The sequence below is a fragment of the Poromitra crassiceps genome (genome assembly GCF_964638095.1).
Source record: "Poromitra crassiceps genome assembly, chromosome: 6".
Classification (NCBI taxonomy): Eukaryota; Metazoa; Chordata; class Actinopteri; order Beryciformes; family Melamphaidae; genus Poromitra; species Poromitra crassiceps.
In genome coordinates, this window is record NC_139627.1 from 22,747,092 (window position 1) to 22,766,005 (window position 18,914).

General features: G+C 42.9%; 1 protein-coding gene across 1 annotated transcript in view; it reads right to left on the reverse strand.

Annotated features, from left to right (window-relative positions):
* LOC310777804 (vitellogenin-like) overlaps positions 1-18,914 on the reverse strand; it is a gene marked incomplete at both ends in the record, with an annotated part of 81,210 nt that overhangs the window by 14,567 nt on the left and 47,729 nt on the right. The window contains 12 exons of the mRNA XM_083638161.1: positions 2,442-2,566; positions 2,651-2,748; positions 2,836-3,053; positions 3,160-3,378; positions 3,488-3,613; positions 3,709-3,874; positions 3,974-4,131; positions 4,232-4,382; positions 4,487-4,635; positions 4,726-4,887; positions 4,978-5,229; positions 5,349-5,500. Of these exons, the coding sequence (XP_083494287.1) occupies positions 2,442-2,566; positions 2,651-2,748; positions 2,836-3,053; positions 3,160-3,378; positions 3,488-3,613; positions 3,709-3,874; positions 3,974-4,131; positions 4,232-4,382; positions 4,487-4,635; positions 4,726-4,887; positions 4,978-5,229; positions 5,349-5,500 (1,976 nt within the window). The remainder of the gene's footprint in view (positions 1-2,441; positions 2,567-2,650; positions 2,749-2,835; positions 3,054-3,159; positions 3,379-3,487; positions 3,614-3,708; positions 3,875-3,973; positions 4,132-4,231; positions 4,383-4,486; positions 4,636-4,725; positions 4,888-4,977; positions 5,230-5,348; positions 5,501-18,914) is intronic.

Consider the following 18,914-nt stretch of genomic DNA (forward strand, 5'->3'; position numbering starts at 1 on the left):
TCACTCGAGTCGATGGTGACAATTCACGTTGTCACAAGTGCAATAAAACCTTTGCTAGTAAAGGTGGAAACACAAGCAATTTGTCTAAACACTTGGCTAAAGTGCATCACATTCAAACGGAGAAATGCACCGTTTTTGACAAGCTAGCTCGCCCTCCATCATCTCCTGTCAATGATGCCACGGCTGCTGTTACCCAGTCTACCTCATCAGGTAACTATAATGTGAATGTGGTAATGATTAAGACAAGAGTAGTAAAACATTTCCCAACTGTTTGGGTGTGTTAATCATCATAAATCCAGTCTGATATAAATCGTCAGGTGACGGTCATCATCTCAGTTGTCGTTCAGACATTTTACTTTCAGAGCAGGGGGGGATATTTATAGCCTGGTAAACCGCCCGTCACGTGAACTCACATTTCATTTGGTTCTCCGTGACGGTCTGGCAGTTAAGATGATTGGTCGAGCTATGCCGGCTCGACGAATCAGCGGCGGCCGTAGGCGGGCTCAGGCTCGTCTTGGCAAGTAGTGGGTACATGGTCTTTGTAGTTCTTTTCACTCGTCAACATGGCTGCCGCCGCGGAAGTAACAGGCAGTCTGAATGAAATTGAATGTAACGTTCCCAATTCTATGTATTAAATTCTAAAAAACGACCCTCAACATTTGGAAAGGCTAAGCCACACAACTAGTTCGTTATAATCTAACTAAATGCTTCGAAGGTGACTTTACGACCGTGAGGACTCAATCAATGAATACCACGGAGATCATCCACAGGCACCTTCGGCGATCTGATTGGTTGAAGTTAACACCCACCAGCGGTGATAGACAGATGGGTCATCCAATCACCTGCCAAGTAGCTTGGAAAAAGTGCCCGCCTCCGTCAGCGGGTCTGGTGACTTCATTCCCAGATCGACTGGTTTAGTGAAACCTATGTGGAGCTATACCGTCCATCTGGCAGCGTCAGGTTAGGATATTTAGTGATTTGGGGGGAAGTGCAGCAGACAGATACTGTCTTGTTTTATTTTTATTATGCTTTCAGTTTCCCTAGCTGAATGTTGGTACTGTATTGGCACAGTGTGGTAGAAGGATATTTTAGGATATTTACATTAATAATAAAAACGCACCCATTTAGATTTTGCAACTTTTTTTGTTAAATCTGAGCCTGCAGCTACAATGAACCAGCCCAGTCCCACTCCGAGTCCCACCCCTCCTCCCTCTACTCCCACCCCTCCTCCCTCTACTGCTGGTCCAAGTACAAACCCCCCTTTCTCCTCTTAAAAATAACAAAAAGAACCGACAACAACCAGTCCCATTTGTTTCTGGGTTTTTTCTCTTAAAAATAACAAAAAGTACCGATAAGAGTACCGTTAAAGTACCGGATCGATAAGGAGTATCGATAAGAGTACTAGTATCGTTAATTCCTTAACGATACCCATCCCTATCCAAGACAATGTTGTTATCCAAGATTTGGGTGCCATGGCATTCCCAAATAGTGCGTGGTTTCCAATACCAAGCCCTTATTCACATGCCGGAGCTGATGCTCAAAATTGTAAACTGCAGTACACCCTTCCAACCACTGAGCACCGAACCGATACATCCGGCGCTGGAGCACCTACAAACTTCGGCACTGGCGCATTCTGTACGCAAAATGATAAGATCGATTCTCCTATAGGTCAATTGACGTGCGTGAGCTGATTAAGCGCATGCACTTCCTACGCATAATACTCACAAGTGGCGGTCTAACGTTACGTTAGACTACATGGGCTGCTGTGGACACCACGGATTAGTAGTAGGCTAGTAGCCTACTGTTTATAGTTTATGGAGTCCGCATGGACTCGGACTGGAGGACACGTGGAGGATCGAGCGAGAGAGAGTAGCAAGCTAACATTAAGTAGCCTATAACTAGCAGATCTGAAAAGCATGTAGGCTAAACAAGTGAGAAAGCTGCTAAAAGGAGAGACCTACCGGTATGAGTGCTTGAGTACTGAGCAGCAGTGTAGCCAGCAGTTTAAATATACAGCGTTGTAATTGCCTGTCATGGGTGCGCATGCGGTTGCATCCGGCTGCTATACCACAGTAATGGAAATTAGACCAGAATAATATTGTTTTATAATAAACATTGAAAATGATCACAGTCACACAATTATTCTACCTTTTATCTAGAGCAAGGTATTACAATAAATAAAATATTACTTCTGTGTTATAAATAGATATTTACATCCCTATGCATTTTGACTACAGCCACTAGGGGGTGCAGTGCACCCCATGAACAACGCAAACTTCGCAAATGGGAATAGCCACTATACTTACCAAATAAAAGTTTGAGCCATCTTAAGACCTTTGCTTACAAAATAGCAAGTATTAGGCTACGGTATATTATTATTGATTAGCCTTTAATTTCGTTTGTTAACCTGCAAAAAACATCAAAACACGCCATTCACTTACCTCCAGAACATCAGCGTAAGCTCCAGCCAGGTAGGTGCGTGCTTTGGCTACAACAGCTCTTGGCAGAATGGTTGCGGCATCATTAATGTAGAAAGCACTGGCAGCAGCACCCATCATCCAGGGGTCTGGAGAAACAACATGAGAACCATCAAAGCCACATTTTGCCATGACATCACTGATGGCAAAATATTAAATTTCTATTCTCTTACGGAGGTAGGCATCAACATAGAGAGCCTTGGTGAACTTGTAGCCGAGTCTCTCAAATTTGGGACTTAGGATCTTCACAGCAACATTACAGGCTGTAGCACTGAAAGTAGAACATTAATATGAGATTCTATTATTCAACAATAACAACAAAAAGGATCTAAAAAAGGATCATTATTCAGACTCTTACACTGCAGCAAAGTCAGGGGCAGTGCTTCTGGTCATGGACTTCATGTAAGAGTAGACAAAGCTAGCAACCTGCAGATTTCTTTCTTTCATAACTGCGTCGGCAAGTGTAATCACCAGACCCATGGGGAGCTTGGTCTCAAACAACAACATAGCAGCACTCATGCGGAGCTCTGTGTTGATAGCCTTGTCCATGAACAGCTGAACAGCAAGTTCCTGAATCTAATTCACAAAGATGCATGTTATAGACAAAACTGCACAGAATCGAAATATGTCAAGAGTATATAAACTATCAGTAATTGAATAGTATGACAAATTTTAGTCTTACCATCCTGGGCTCCTTCTTTGCAATGTTCCTCAGGGCGAAAATGGCAGCAGTGTGAGCTCTATGTGGCAGAGCAGCAGCAGCATTGCCAAATCCAGGCAGAAGCTTCATGATTGGCTTAAGACTAGAAGGATGTCCGGCATTACCGAGAACTTTGAGAAGAATCACGAGATCATCAATTTTACCCTTGGCAACAGCATCAACAACACGTTCATGGATGGGCTGTGGGGTGGTACAGAAAAAAAAGGTTACATTTTAAATGTTCATTCATGTCACTAATATTATAACATAATTTTAGTTATGCCCAAATGAAGCAGTTTAAGAACTTTACCCTCACAAACTCAGCTGGACAAACTGGGCTCTCGGCACAGTATTTGGCAACCATGGTACCATAGCCCAGCATGACAATTTCACGCAGAATTGGGTTTTCTTGAATCTTGTGGTTGAAAGCCAGGGCCTGAGGGGTTGTGAAAAGAATGGACTGTTTTATGTTTCCCAATTCTCAAGTCAGAGTAGATACACATGACATGACCACTTAAGGGATTGTCTTACCTCAACAAGCTTAATGCCCTCCAGGTCAGCTGTCACCATGTGCACAGATGCAATCAGAGCTTGAGCGGCTTCAGCAATAGTGAGTTCACCAGCAATGAAGTTCTCCTTGATGAATCTCAAAGCAACATGAGTTCCAATGGCAGGGACAGCATTCAGAATCCAGTGTCTAAATACAAAGATTTTTTTTTTAATTTAAAGTAATTCTCCATGGTCATCCATGTTTGTACTTTTGTTCTGTTTTGGATAAACACTTGTATTACTGTACCTGTAATCGGGTCTAGCTTTGAACTGAGACCAGAGGGCCTCAATACTCTCAAATCTAGCCACACGCAGTATCTGGATGAGTTCAATAAATTTCAGGGGTGCATCTTCGTGGACCTTGGCCACATTGAAGGTCACCAGGTGGTTGAGAATCTCAACAATCTGTCAAGAAATACAATGCTTACAATGTTGCAATCTGTTGCCAGAGGATATGACGTCAATGATAATTATAAGCGCAAAACTTTTTTCTCTTCGACAGTACCTGAGCCTCTGCGTTGCTGATCCTCATAAGCTGGATGGGTGTCTGTAACAGCTCAGTGTCAAACTCATAGAGCAGGTATCCACGGTCAATATATTCAGTCATGATAGGCTCCACTTGGATCTTCACAATTTCAAGGAAGGTCAGGATTTGCCTGTTCATATGTGTGAGAACAATTACAATCTGCAGAGACACTTTTCTTTGCTGTGAATAGTGTCCATATCACTTCCTTATTGCACTATGTTTTTAACCACATACTTAGCCTCCATCTGTGCAGCACCATTCATTATGTTGAAAGGTGAGAACTGAATGAGTTCTGTGGCAGTTGCTTCCAAGATCAGAAGGCCTGTGGCTGCTGGCTTCATGATGTAGTTATAGGCAGCAGCTCCCTTGAGGCTATTTCCTCTCTGTTTAGACAGGACACACAATGTTATCACACTAGCACTTCCTATGAGTATGCTGTACATAGGTAGAGTTTCAAATAAATGAGTACTTACCGCCTCACACTCAACACATCTCTCTGTGTAAGCCAAACCGATGTCCTTAACGATTCTCATCTGGCAGTCGTTCAGGTCCTTGGTCTTGGTCAGATAGATGCGATCAGCCTTGGTGTCTTCACTGATGACATAGTGGGTCTTGCACACACCCTGAACTCCAGGCTAGTTAACAGAAATGTACACAGAATTTGTGAACTCAAATACTGTGGTGTTTTGTGGGTGGAAACTATACAAAAGAAATATTATCCAAACCTCTTGCAACTCATAGACATTCTGTGTCTTCTTGATGTTAAGCTGAAGCATATTCAGGATTCCCCTGTAGACGTTCAACACAGTTGCAGAGACGCCAGCTGGTGCAAACAGCTTACGGACGACACCGTTAGCATACTCAAACTTGATGGGTGTCAAGAGTTGAGCAGCCAGGGCTGAAGTGAGCTTGGTGGCTGGGACAAAAGGATCTTTGGGCCAGATGCCACTGTACTCAAAGAGCTCAGGCTCCATAAGCTACAAGGAAAAGTGACAGTTTTGTGCATTATGAAGAGAGATACTGTACCTGATTAGTGAGCTGTTCTGTTATCATTAATCAATAATGAATTGTCTTGAGACTTATTCATGGTCTTTACCTTCAGCATGAAGGTGTCTGGGGCCACAGCACTGATGAGAAGTTTGCTGCTGACTTTGACTCCAGCCCGTGCTAGACCTTCCTCCGGCAGACCGCCCATGACAAATGCTTCATATTTGTACATGTAGGTCTTGCCAGTAGCAAATTCTGGGGCTGATAATATGACATTTTCATTACTGATGATTATTATTTGAATTGATTTATCATCTTTTAGTATTTGTTTTGAGTTTTCAGATCATTTCCAAACAGGGACACACAAAAGCAATGTTAAATTTGTGATGTCAAGACACATTCAACATTTACATGGCAGTCTTTTTCACGTCTGTATTGTAAAACTGTTTTTGAACGGGGTTAAATTCTTACACATTTTTAATGTAATGTTAGAAAAAACTTACCAAAGTTGACGTCATTCAGATAACCCGCTGCAAAATAGGAATGGGGTGTTAGTTTGATTTATGGAAAGGCCAAATATAAAGATAATTTTAATAATAAGCTGTAAAGGAACTCCAGTGGTAAATAGGCCTTTTTGTTTCCGAAACTGTATATGACTGACAAGAAAATTAGTAAAATTGAAGAAATCGATGTATATTTCTGTGCTAGGTTTAGTTTGATATATAATGTATAGGGATGTACCATTTCGTCAGCATGTACAACAATAGTTTTCCTAAACCTTGATTTATTTTACTTTGAATCTTTCTTTTAAATTTTTTATAAAACCCAATCTCTGTGGAGAATTGCTACACTGACTGTACTCATCTACATGGCAGTGTAAAGCACTCTGTGCACTCGTGCTGTGAAGGGCGCTATAGAAATAAAGTTTTACTTACTTTACGTACAGTGATATTTGAGTCAACAAACTATACCCAGAGTCATAATCAGTAAAATTGCAAGTTAATTTATAGTCTAGCAGAAAGGGCCCTCAGATTTTGAGATACCCTTATCCGAGGTAGAACAAATGACAACAATGATTTTTCTTATCTTTAGGGTCTCCCATTAATGAAATTGATTGTTGTCAAAAAAAAATTTGGGGGAAAAAATGTTTTTTTGGGTGTTCTTTAGAACTACCCCAATCCCTGAAAAAGAGCCAAATTAGGCCAGTCTGAATAGGGGAAAGGTGCCCGCTCTACCTCCTGAGCTACAGCCGCTCCAGGCGGTTTGTAATTTAGATAAACTTTATTTTATTGGGTTACTCACATTCTGACTATTTGGTGATGTAGTTCAGCCACCTGGTATTTCCCTCTCCAAATATGATGACCATCAGAGTGAGCATTCTTAACCTATAGGCTATTACGCCATTCGGAATTACCTAATTTGACTGTTTCAGAGAAGAGGTAGTAGGCCTATGTCTAAAGAAATCTAATTTGCAATACAACTGTACCAGATATCTCCATACAACTACTGGTCAGTGTTCAATAGCACCCTAGACAACTCAGTAATGGTATATTTTTCAGGGATTTCAGTTTTTCTGATAAATGAGAGAAAAGTGATGGAGTCCTATGTTCCTATCACCACAAAGTACAATTTCCGCCTAAACTAAAGCTATATTTACAGGACTATAATTCATTATCTTTTTAGGTAAATCATTTTCTGACTATTTGGTGATGTAGGGCAGCCACCTGGTTCATACCTCAGCAAATCTGATGAGGAAAAGAGTGAGCATTCTCAGGTTATGGGCTTTTTTGTCACCTTTCCCCTATTCGGACTGGCCTAATTTGGCTCTTTTTGAGGGATTGGGGTAGTTCTAAAGAACAGCCAAAAAAACATTTTTTCCCCCATTTTTTTTTTACAACAATCAATTTCATTAATGGGAGACCCTAAAGATAAGAAAAATCATTGTTGTCATTTGTTCTACCTCGGGTAGGGGTATCTCAAAAACTAAAGCCTTTTTTAAGGACTTGCTGCTAGACTATTAGTTTTAAATCCCCATACTCACCCGCCGCAAGGGTTACAGTCAACGAAAGCAGAAGCACCTTCATGGCTGTTGAAGGTGAGGATTTGCATCCAGAGAGGTTTCCTTTTAAAGCCATTTTATCTATCAAAATTGATCATTAACTAAGTGTTTGGTTTCCATTGCTATTGATGTTATCTTGCCCTAACATAATAGATTAAACAGAGTGAATGTCACAGATGCAAAATGTTAGTTTGACCTGTCATGCCTTTTCTGTCAGCTCAATGTCCCAGGTACAATTATTGCTCACTTTTAGCGCAAGGATTAAGTGCAGTGGCCATTGTAATTTCCAATATCAGCCTGTAAAATGTCCTTTATAGATGCAATTTATATCTTAATAATAGTATCATTGAAGCGCTGTCTGTCTGTCCAGAGTGGCAAGGGACACCCAGTAGTGGCTGCAGACAGACGGCTGGGGGAGATAAGAGGGTGCTTAATTATTTACAGCGTGTGCTCACTGTTTCTATATAGAAATATAAGAAATAATTATAGCTGCTGCGCAGCAATGGATCTTGGCCAGGCAAGTCTCAGGTCTTTGAGCTAGAGTCCAAGTCAAGTCTCAAGTCTTTTAGCTATAGTCCAAGTCAAGTCTCACGTCTTTGGTCACAAGTTCAAGTCAAGTCTCAAGTCTCTTATGGGTGAGCGTTCTATCATCTGCTGCATGAACACCAGTACGGATTCCGCAAAAACCACTCGGCTTACATGGCCCTTCTACAGCTAGTGGACAGGATTCACACTGCTTTGGAAAAAAAGGAATTTGCTTGTGGTATTTTTTTGGATCTCTCAAAAGCTTTTGATTCGGTTAATCATGACATCTTGGTTTCAAAACTGTATGCATATGGTTTTCATGGCAATATCTTCTGGTGGCTTAATAATTATGTTTATAATATAATAGAGAACAATATGTTACTTTTAATGGTATAGAGTCGAACAAGGCTAAAATTCAGTGTGGGTGCCTCAAGGCTCAATCTTGGGGCCTTTACTTTTTCTTATATTCATAAACGATCTTGCAGCAGTATCGGATACTATGTTTCCAATATTATTCGCAGACGACACAAACTTATTGATGTCCAATAAAAATGTAACTGTCCTTATGAATGAGGTAAACATTGGTCTTCTCAGGTATTCCAAATGGTTTCAATCCAATACATTGGCTTTAAATGTAAAAAAAATCAAATTTTATGATATTTGCTGGTAAAATGAATTATAATTCGGAATTATTTAAAATATCTATTGATGGTGTTGAAATTAGTAAAGTCTCATCCACCAGGTTTCTAGGAGTCCTGATCGATGAGAAACTCACCTGGAAAGACCATATCAGCCAGGTCTGTAAGAAGATCACAAAATCCCTTGGAATTATTAGAAGGATTTGTGGACTTCTTAATTTCTCCTGTCTTCTAACTTTATATTACAGTCTAATATTCCCATACCTTTCATACTGTAATATTGTTTGGGCTAGTACCTTCCCCACTCATTTGCATAAACTTTTATTGCTACAAAAACGTTTTGTTAGACTAGCAACATTTTCAAAGCCGTATGCTGAAACTGCCGCGCTCTTTTGTAAATGTGGTGTGATGTCAATTTTTGATATCAACATTTTTCAAACCTGCATTTTCATTTTCAAATTGAAGTACATGAGTACTGACTTACCAGAAAATTGTAAATCATTTTTCATCTGTAATTCACAAATTCATTCTTATCCTACTAGACAAAGCAATAACCTTAATATACCATTGTATCGTACATCCAGAGGTCAATTTTCGTTAAAATATCATGGAGCCAAAATATGGAATTCAAACTTACATTTATTGACTGTTTCTCTATCCCTGTCTGTGTACAAAAAGAAACTAAAAGGTTTTCTAATGTCTGGTAAATTTGGCACTGAGTGAGCTATGGCATTTCTGAGAGAGGTCTAAACCTCATTCTCATTTTTATTTCTCTTTTTATTCCTATTTTTTATTTTTTATTTTTTTATTTCACTAATCTGAGTTATCATTGCATTGTAATGTTTGTTCAATGTTAATTGAGTAACTTGTATTATTATGTTTTTCTCTTGAGGTGAGATCTTTATATAAACCCGTAGTGGGTTTCTATCTCACCTGCACATGTTTTTTTTTCTCCAATGTTGTAAACATTTTTTATTATGCCTCCGCCGGCGATAGCCAGGCCGGAGGCATTATGGATCCGGGTTGTCCGTCCGTCCGTACGTACGTACGGCTGTCCGTACGTCCGTACGATGTTTGTTAACGCGATATCTGAGGAACGCCTGGACGGAATTTCATCAGATTCGCCTTAAACATTCACTTAGGCTCAAGGATGATCTGATTAGATTTTGGTGGTCAAAGGTCAAAGGTCAAGGTCACTGTGACCTCTCGAACGCCATTTTCAAGCTTGTTAACGCGATATCTGAGGAACGCTTGGACGGAATTTCATCAGATTCGCCTTAAACATTCACTTAGGCTCAAGGATGATCTGATTAGATTTTGGTGGTCAAAGGTCAAAGGTCAAGGTCACTGTGACCTCTCGAACGCCATTTTCAAGCTTAACGCGATATCTGAGGAACGCTTGGACGGAATTTCATCAGATTCGCCTTAAACATTCACTTAGGCTCAAGGATGATCTGATTAGATTTTGGTGGTCAAAGGTCAAGGTCACTGTGACCTCTCGAACGCCATTTTCAAGCTTGTTAACGCGATATCTGAGGAACGCTTGGACGGAATTTCATCAGATTCGCCTTAAACATTCACTTAGGCTCAAGGATGATCTGATTAGATTTTGGTGGTCAAAGGTCAAAGGTCAAGGTCACTGTGACCTCTCGAATGCCATTTTCAAGCTTGTTAACGCGATATCTCAGGAATGCCTTGACGGAATTTAATCAAACTTGTCTCAAACATCGACTTGGACTCAAGGATGAACTGATTAGATTTTGGTGGTCAAAGGTCAAGGTCACTGTGACCTCTTGAACGCCATTTTCAAGCTTGTTAACGCGATATCTCAGGAATGCCTTGACGGAATTTAATCAAACTTGTCTCAAACATCGACTTGGACTCAAGGATGAACTGATTACATTTTGGTGGTCAAAAGTCAAAGGTCAAGGTCACTGTGACCTCTCAAACGCCATTTTCAAGCTTGTTAACGCGATATCTCACGAATGCCTTGACGGAATTTCATTAAATTTGCCTCAAACATCGCCTTAGACTCAAGGATGATCTGATTAGGTTTTGGTGGTCAAAGGTCAAAGGTCAAGGTGAGCTCTCGAGCGCCATTTTCAAGCTTGTTAACGCGATATCTCAGGAATGCCTTGACGGAATTTAATCAAACTTGTCTCAAACATCGACTTGGACTCAAGGATGAACTGATTACATTTTGGTGGTCAAAGTTCAAGGTCACTGTGACCTCTCACACACCCAATTTCCAAGCTCTGTAACGCAACATCACCGGAGCGCCTTGACGGAATCTCTTCCAATTTGCCTCAAATGGCGATTTGGACTCCAGAATTAACTCATGGCGGAGGCATAAGTCCGCGTTGCGGTCGTTCTAGTTTTGTTACTGTTTTCCTTTAATGTGCAAATAAACATAAACATAAACATGCCATCCAGTCTGCTTAGAACACTGCATAGCTAAAACTAAGGGATTCAAAGCATGTAGGCTACTCAGTGATGGGCAAGCTACTTGGAAAATGTAGTAAGCTAAGCTATCAGTTACTCTCGATTAAATATAGCTAAACTACATTGAAGCTATCCCCAGTGAAATGTAGCAAGCTAAGCTACGAGCAACATGGCAAAAGCAGCTTGCTACATCAAAGCTACTTTTTTTCTCACATTGAATCAACTTCATGTCAAAGAACAACTTTCCACCAAACAAATAGGCAGGCAAAAAAAATCTTATTTTGATTGTTTATTATATTATAAAACACACTGAAACTCTCACTGGCACAATATTCAAAAACAGACAATAAAACCTGAACGTCTTCTTCATCACTGCCAGTGCCTCCCTCTGGGGCTCTGCCATCTTTCAAAGTTCGTTGCTGATGTGACTTCGCCAGCACATGACATAATTTGCCCCACCCTTAACCAATCGTCAGTCTTCATTGCCTAAACCCAACCCAATCAGAGGCAGAGTAGTGCGGGGTCTTGCTGCAAGAGAGGCAAGGATGCTAAAAAGCAAGGATGAGACAACAACACTTGTTGTCCGTCATAATGGAACTGGAAGTGCTTTATTTGCTACACTGGCACACTTGACATGCAATGTCTCCTCCTGTTTAATCCAAACCGCAGCAGAAATCTCCACTGCGTGCTTTGCTCATGGATTTTCTCTGGTGAGTAGCTTGTAGCTTTTGCGGGAAGCTACAAGCTACTTGGGTCTATAAATAGCTTAGCTACTGAAAAAGCTACTTGGTTCAAATGTAGTGAAGCTACCACCAAGCTACTGAGAAATGTAGTTAAGCTATGTAGCTTCGCTACTTGTAGCAAGCTACTGCCCAACACTGAGGCTACTGTATTATCCACACTCTATCTATTAACATACAGCATCAGTATTGATTAGTTGACATTATTATTTCAATCATGAGAGGCCAGTTGGCAGGATTTAACGAACTTTATTTAGCGATCGGCATGCATGGCAAATACTTTGGCGCATGACTCCATTAGCCAGTGGCGCTGCTCTTGAGGCAAGAGGAGGGCATCTGCATAGGCTAGGAGATCCCCCCCCAGTGGGGGATCAGGAGTCACGACTCGTTGGTGGCGGACTGGGGAGGTGGGTGGGGCAAAACAACGCTTCGGAGGACGGCTCAGGGGAGATGGACTGCCGTGAAGCTGCTGCTGCTATGATCGGCCAGAGAGAGAGAGGTGACGTAGAACCCTTGCTATATATATGAGAATTAACTGACGTCATATCTGACGTCATTACGGACGTCATACTAAGACTTTGACTGACCACGTCATACTAGAACTTGACTGACGTCAGGGGGTGATCGGATTAGATTATGCACGAATGGCCTTCAGCTTGAAATATGGTCTAGAGACCTCACTTCAATCATGAGAGGCCAGTTGGTAGGATTTAACAAACTTTATTTAGCGATCGGCATGCATGGCAAATACTTTGGCGCATGACTCCATTAGCCAGTGGCGCTGCTCTTGAGGCAAGAGGAGGGCATCTGCATAGGCTAGGAGATCCCCCCCCAGTGGGGGATCAGGAGTCACGACTCGTTGGTGGCGGACTGGGGAGGTGGGTGGGGCAAAACAACGCTTCGGAGGACGGCTCAGGGGAGATGGACTGCCGTGAAGCTGCTGCTGCTATGATCGGCCAGAGAGAGAGAGGTGACGTAGAACCCTTGCTATATATATGAGAATTAACTGACGTCATATCTGACGTCATTACGGACGTCATACTAAGACTTTGACTGACCACGTCATACTAGAACTTGACTGACGTCAGGGGGTGATCGGATTAGATTATGCACGAATGGCCTTCAGCTTGAAATATGGTCTAGAGACCTCACTTCAATCATGAGAGGCCAGTTGGTAGGATTTAACAAACTTTATTTAGCGATCGGCATGCATGGCAAATACTTTGGCGCATGACTCCATTAGCCAGTGGCGCTGCTCTTGAGGCAAGAGGAGGGCATCTGCATAGGCTAGGAGATCCCCCAAAAGGAAGATCTGATTACCGGAGGTTAATTGAGATCTGCGGGCACCGGTAGTTGATTGAACTTTTCTGGCCTTCGACCTTTTAGCGACTTACAGCTATTTGCGGCTGGCGCTCCCAACTCGGTCGGGCCTTCGATCTTGGTACATTAGTAGTTGATTGTACTTTTCTGGCCTTTTCTGGCCTTCAACCTTTTTTAACGACTTACGGCTACTCGCGGCTGGCGCTTCCCAAACCCGGACGGGCCTTCGATCTTGATCCCCCTACTTGCGGCTGGCGCTTCCCAACTCGGTCGGGCCTTGCGCGCCGCACGACTTGGCCTTCTGACTGACCCTGACTCTCTCTCTCGACTCTCTCTCTCTTCCCGGTACATTAATGTTTAGCTTGGCGCTTCCCGGCTTGGCCTACTTGGCTGCCTTGGCGCAACTACCCTGACTTTCTCCGGCTCTCTCTTTCTCTATCCCCCCCCCTTGGCGCAACTACCCTGACTTTCTCCGGCTCTCTCTTTCTCTATCCCCCCCAAAAATTGTACTTTTCCGGCCTTCGACCTTTTTAGCGACTTACAGCTATTTGCGGCTGGCGCTCCCAACTCGGTCGGGCACCTCGCGATAGCGCTTCCCAGCTTGGCCTACCTGGCCGCCTTGGCGCCTCGCGATTGTACTTTTCCGGCCTTCGACCTTTTTAGCGACTTACAGCTATTTGCGGCTGGCGCTCCCAACTCGGTCGGGCTTACCTGACTTAAGGCGCTTCCCGGCTTGGCCTTCCTGGCCGCCATGGCGCCTTACCTGACTTAAGGCGCTTCCCGGCTTGGCCTTCCTGGCCGCCATGGCGCCTTACCTGACTTAAAGCGCTTCCCGGCTTGGCCTTCCTGGCCGCCATGGCGCCTTACCTGACTTAAGGCGCTTCCCGGCTTGGCCTTCCTGGCCGCCATGGCGCCTTACCTGACTTGGCTCTTCCCGGCTTGGCCTTCCTGGCCGCCATGGCGCCTCACCTTTATTTTACCTGACTTGGCGCTTCCCAGCTTGGCCTACTTGGCCGCCTTGGCGCCTCACCATTTTAACTTGGCCTTCTTGGCCCCCTGACTTGGCCTTCTGACTGACCCTGACTTTCTCTGGCTCTCTCTCTTTCCCCCCTGACTTTCTCTGGCTCTCTCTCTTTCCCCCAAAAAATAACCGGGAGATTTACTGCGCCTTACTGGGCGCCGTGCTTTTCGGGGAGCCACCACCAACGAGACATTATTTGGCACGGACGTCTGGGACACTGTTCGTTGCCATGCTTGCCGATGAAGGGAGGAGGGTCCTTTGGGCCGCCGGTATGGCCACCCGCTCCGGGCGGATGTAGCTGGAGAATGCTGATGAAGACCGGCGGCCCGTTTACTGGAGGGAGGCGGAGGACACTCCTTGCACGGCGGCTGAGGTGGCCGCTCCGATCCTGAAGGAGTGGCTGGAGAAGTTCTTCGTCGGGAGGTTGCACTTCTGGAGCGTCCGCTTGAGGTGCAGGACGAACCAGGATCTTGTCATGTGGTGACGAGGTGCGGTGAGGAACAGGGGAGCCGGGGGCCGGTCTGGGGCCTGAGCGGTCTTTCCCCTGATTTTGGGCTTAGCTGCGATGCTGTATGGGTCAGCAGTCATCACGTGATGAGATTGATGAGCTGAAAATAAACGATATGACACATGGACAGGATCGCTAGCTGGAGAGGCAGACAGAATTCACCCGATGCAAGATTCTTATGATAATAGCTTCAACGCTCTCAGCCCTTTCAGGGACAATTATTTCAGAATTACGAGCCAATAATTCATGGGAATGCAAGCATTATTAGTAGCTATTTGAATGAAAAGATACGGTGCCGGCCGGTGATGATGTCCTCAGATGGCGACCATCTTTTCCCCCCATGGGGAAGTCTGGGCAGATTCACGGTGATTGACGGGACCCGGCCTGGAGACGCACTGATGCTGAAGTGCCATAGCATCTCTGGCACTCTGGACGGACCGAAAGATCCATGGGGCAAACGGTTCATTCTGGCGACAACCCTATACAGCTGAAATGTAACGCTTAATGCATGGGATATAAAGAAAACTGGTTAATAAACAAGTAAAAGAAAAACAGTGGTTTCACCGCCTTGCAAGTGCACCATAGACTGCTAGTTGCAACCATGGACCCATCATAAGATGGACTGGGCATCACACTAGTTCAGTGAAGCCGCTGCATGTTAGATCGCCGCTCTGGCGGTTGAATCCAGTATTGGGTCACGAGGCCCGCCTCCTCATGTTAGTGGATGGGAAAATCAAAACCGAAATAATCACAGTATACGTCGGATGATTTTTTTTTCTTTTTTTTTTTTTTAAAGGTGGTTTGTATCATTTTTAGATAGTCATTATCATGCTAATGCCTGTGCAAGTGGTCATTTTTCTGATCAGTTTGTTTTTTAGAAAAAATATGGGAGGAGTAGGGTTTAATTAGTTTTAAAGTTTTTGCAGTTTTGCAAAACAATTGAATGTACGGTGCTCATTTCACATATAAAAGGATGCTCCACGTCCAGAGCAGAGGAAAACCCATGTACTGAAGAGCACTGCTGTGCCAAAACCCATGGTACGAGAGACTATAGTACCTAAATCTAACAATGTTGTCAGTTAAAAATAAATAAATAAATAAATACATAGTCTATATAGGCTACTCAGCAGCAGTAGCTCTCCAACTCTGTTGATCTGCGTCTTCTTGCGCCGCCTCTCTCTCTCTCCTCTCTCTCTCTGCCCATTCTAGGTCGATCTGACAAGTTCCTCATCTGTGTGTATTCAGGTTCTTAAAGACATCCCCTCAAATCTGGCGTAAACAGCATATCTTCATCGCTTTCATAGTCAGACATGTTTAGTATGTTTTAATAGCCTGTTTACAGAGCGCGCTGTGTCTGAAACACCTGTACACAGTGTTAGTGATGACCACCGCGGATGCAGTGCAAATAAATAGCGCAGTCTGATCAACAGCAAGATTGCGGTTTCATAGAGAGGCAAAGTGGAACGTCACTTCCTGCTTCAGCACTGTACCAGAGATTTTCATCCGCCATTTATTTTCCCAAAGACATTTTGTAAAATGCTTATAAAATAGTTTTACTTCGTCGAACCAAACAGTTCAGCTAACGCTATAATCAGGAGAGACCATAGAACATTTCAGTGGGACCAAAACCTAAAAAAACATTGAAAAAATATTTTCTTTAAACCCGCATTTTTTTTACGTTTTGGTCCCAGTGAAATGTTAAGCGATCTCTCCTGTTTCTAAATATATCTGTACCGTTTGGTTTGAACCAGTAAAACTATTTTTATACACATTTTACAAAATGTGTATGGGAAAATAAATGACGGATGAAAATCTCTGAGGCCATTTACACCTGGCGTTAACATGTGTTTTCTGTGATCAGATTGCAATCAGATTGTGTTTTATCACTTGAAATGCCAGGTGTAAACACCCCCAAAAGGGATTGCAATCTGATCGGCCAAACCACCTCCGGAGGTGGTCAGGGATGCATTGTGTACACATTGAACGCAAGTGTAAATGCAATGTGTCCTCTCAATCTGGATACAGCAACTTTATGCGGATTGAGAGGACAACCATTTCTGCAATCTGATTGCAATCAGATTGCAGAAAACGCATGTTAACGCCAGGTGTAAATGGAATCAGGCTGAAGTGATAAAATACAATCTGATTGCAATCAGATTGCAGAAAACGCATGTTAACGCCAGGTGTAAATGGCCTCTCTGGTACAGTGCTGAAGCAGGAAGTAGGCGGTCGCTTTGCCCCTCTATTGTTGAAATGAGATGTCATAACACATGCATGTTTTCATTAGGAGTAAAACTTGATAACTCCGTGACCCTAGAATGTCCGTTTTTCTCCACTCAGATCAAGCTAGAGCTCCTCCGCCCACGGGACTCATGGATCAGCAAGTCAGCTCCCCATAGGCTATGCTCTACAACTGGTATGGAGTTAATACAACTTTATGTCCAATAATCCGAACTATCCCTTTAAGAGAGAAATGAAATGAGTTTGTCTTGTGAACGTGTTTTCTAAAGGAATACTCAGTGCAGAGTGGTGCGAGCTGCAGAAGGAGCAATTAACTTCATTTAACAGGTTGAAGAATTTTTGCACACCAGAGAATTCACTTTTCATCCCCCATTATTCCTTTGCAGCACACATAGCAGAGAGCCTATACTGCACATTTTTGGGTAGAAAATGAGAAGATTCTGCAACTATAGGGTACTTTTAGTTTCTCCTATAGTCTTCATTAACCTCCATTGTCCAGTACTGGGTGCAACATATTACCCACAGACATATCTTCACCATAGGTATCTATTTATTTTTTCTATATATGAAAATGTTGAGGTATCAGTGGTGTTGGCCTCTCAACCAATTAAACTCATCAATTGGAAACAGCTGCTGTATTAAACCATGAAGATTGTGTGCCAAGGGTTATAAAAGTGATTGGACTGTTGGGGCACAGATCTCCACAATACGATCACCACTTTATTTACATCATTAGAAGTTGTACTGTATTAACAGTGTTAGAAGAGTCCATCATAACTCAAATTTAAGAATTCTTTATTTGGCTAAAGTATGTTTGCACATAGAAGGAAATGAACTTGGTGTAGTTAGTGCACAAGTTACTTGAGATACATAGACAACACATGGCTGGCCGGATGCATTATGTTTTCGGGTTGTCCGTCCATCTGCTGCTTGTTAACGCGATATCTCAGCAACGCCTTTACGGAATTTCTTCAAACATCTACATTAGGGATGTTCATCAATAATCGAAAATCGATAATTGATCGTTAAGATATTAATTCGATCATGTGGATAATTTTTTATATATATATTTTTATAAAATCAAATAGGCCTACATGTGCTGAAACTATAAGATTGGATTTCACTACGTGGTCGCAACCAGGTGAGGGCGCAATGGGACTATGAGACAGAGTAACAGAACACCTCTGGGTGGGGCTATGGGCGTGGTCTCACTGGGCTGGCTGAGGTGAGAACAGCTCAGCACTCAGCCAGCCCAGACGAGGAAATGAAGCGAGCGAAGCAAAGTTTTGTGTGGGACCATTTCCAGTTAAAAGACGACATTGTTCATTGCAAGAACTGTGATGCCGTTTATAAGTACAGCACGGCTAAGACGCCAATGATTCACCACTTGAACAGCGTATATCCGAGCCTGGTTAACAAGCTCTCAGCCTACCATCACTTCGGTGTAATAGCGCTAGGAGATGTGATGGCCGGCGGCGTGCAGAAAAGATCACCGAGGCCGTCTGCAACCTCATCGCGACGGATATGCTGCCCAATACATATCGTTAACACCTGATCAATGTGATTGAGGAAAAAATAAAAATATAAAATATAAAAAAATATATATAAATATATATAAAAAAAATATATATATATATTTTTAAATAAAATAAATAAATATATATATTATTATTAATATTATCGATAATTGATCGTTCATTTTCCCGAATTTCGATTATGGAAATTGATTCAAAATGCCCATCCCTAATCTACATGGACTCAAGGATGAACTGATTAGAGTTTGGTGGTCAAAGGTCAAACTTAAAGGTCACTGACCTCACAACTGCCCGTTTCATGTTCGTTAATGAGATATCTCAGGAACGCCTTGAGGGGATTTCTTCAAATTTGGCTCAAACGTCCACTTGGACTCAAGGATGAAATGATTAGATATTGGTGGTCAAAGGTCAAAGTTAAAGGTCAGTGTGACTGGGCGTCCGGGTAAGGTAGCGGTAGATTCCCTGCCTACCAACACGAGGGTCGCAGGTTCATATCCACGTGTTACCTCCGGCTTGGTCAGGCGTCCAGGCACAATTCAGGTCCAAACAAACCTCTGCTGCTGTTGCCCTGTGGAAAACTTGTGACTAACTGGCATGAACATAAAAAAGTCTTGTGCTTACAGCAGAAGGTCTGCTCTAATCTAGC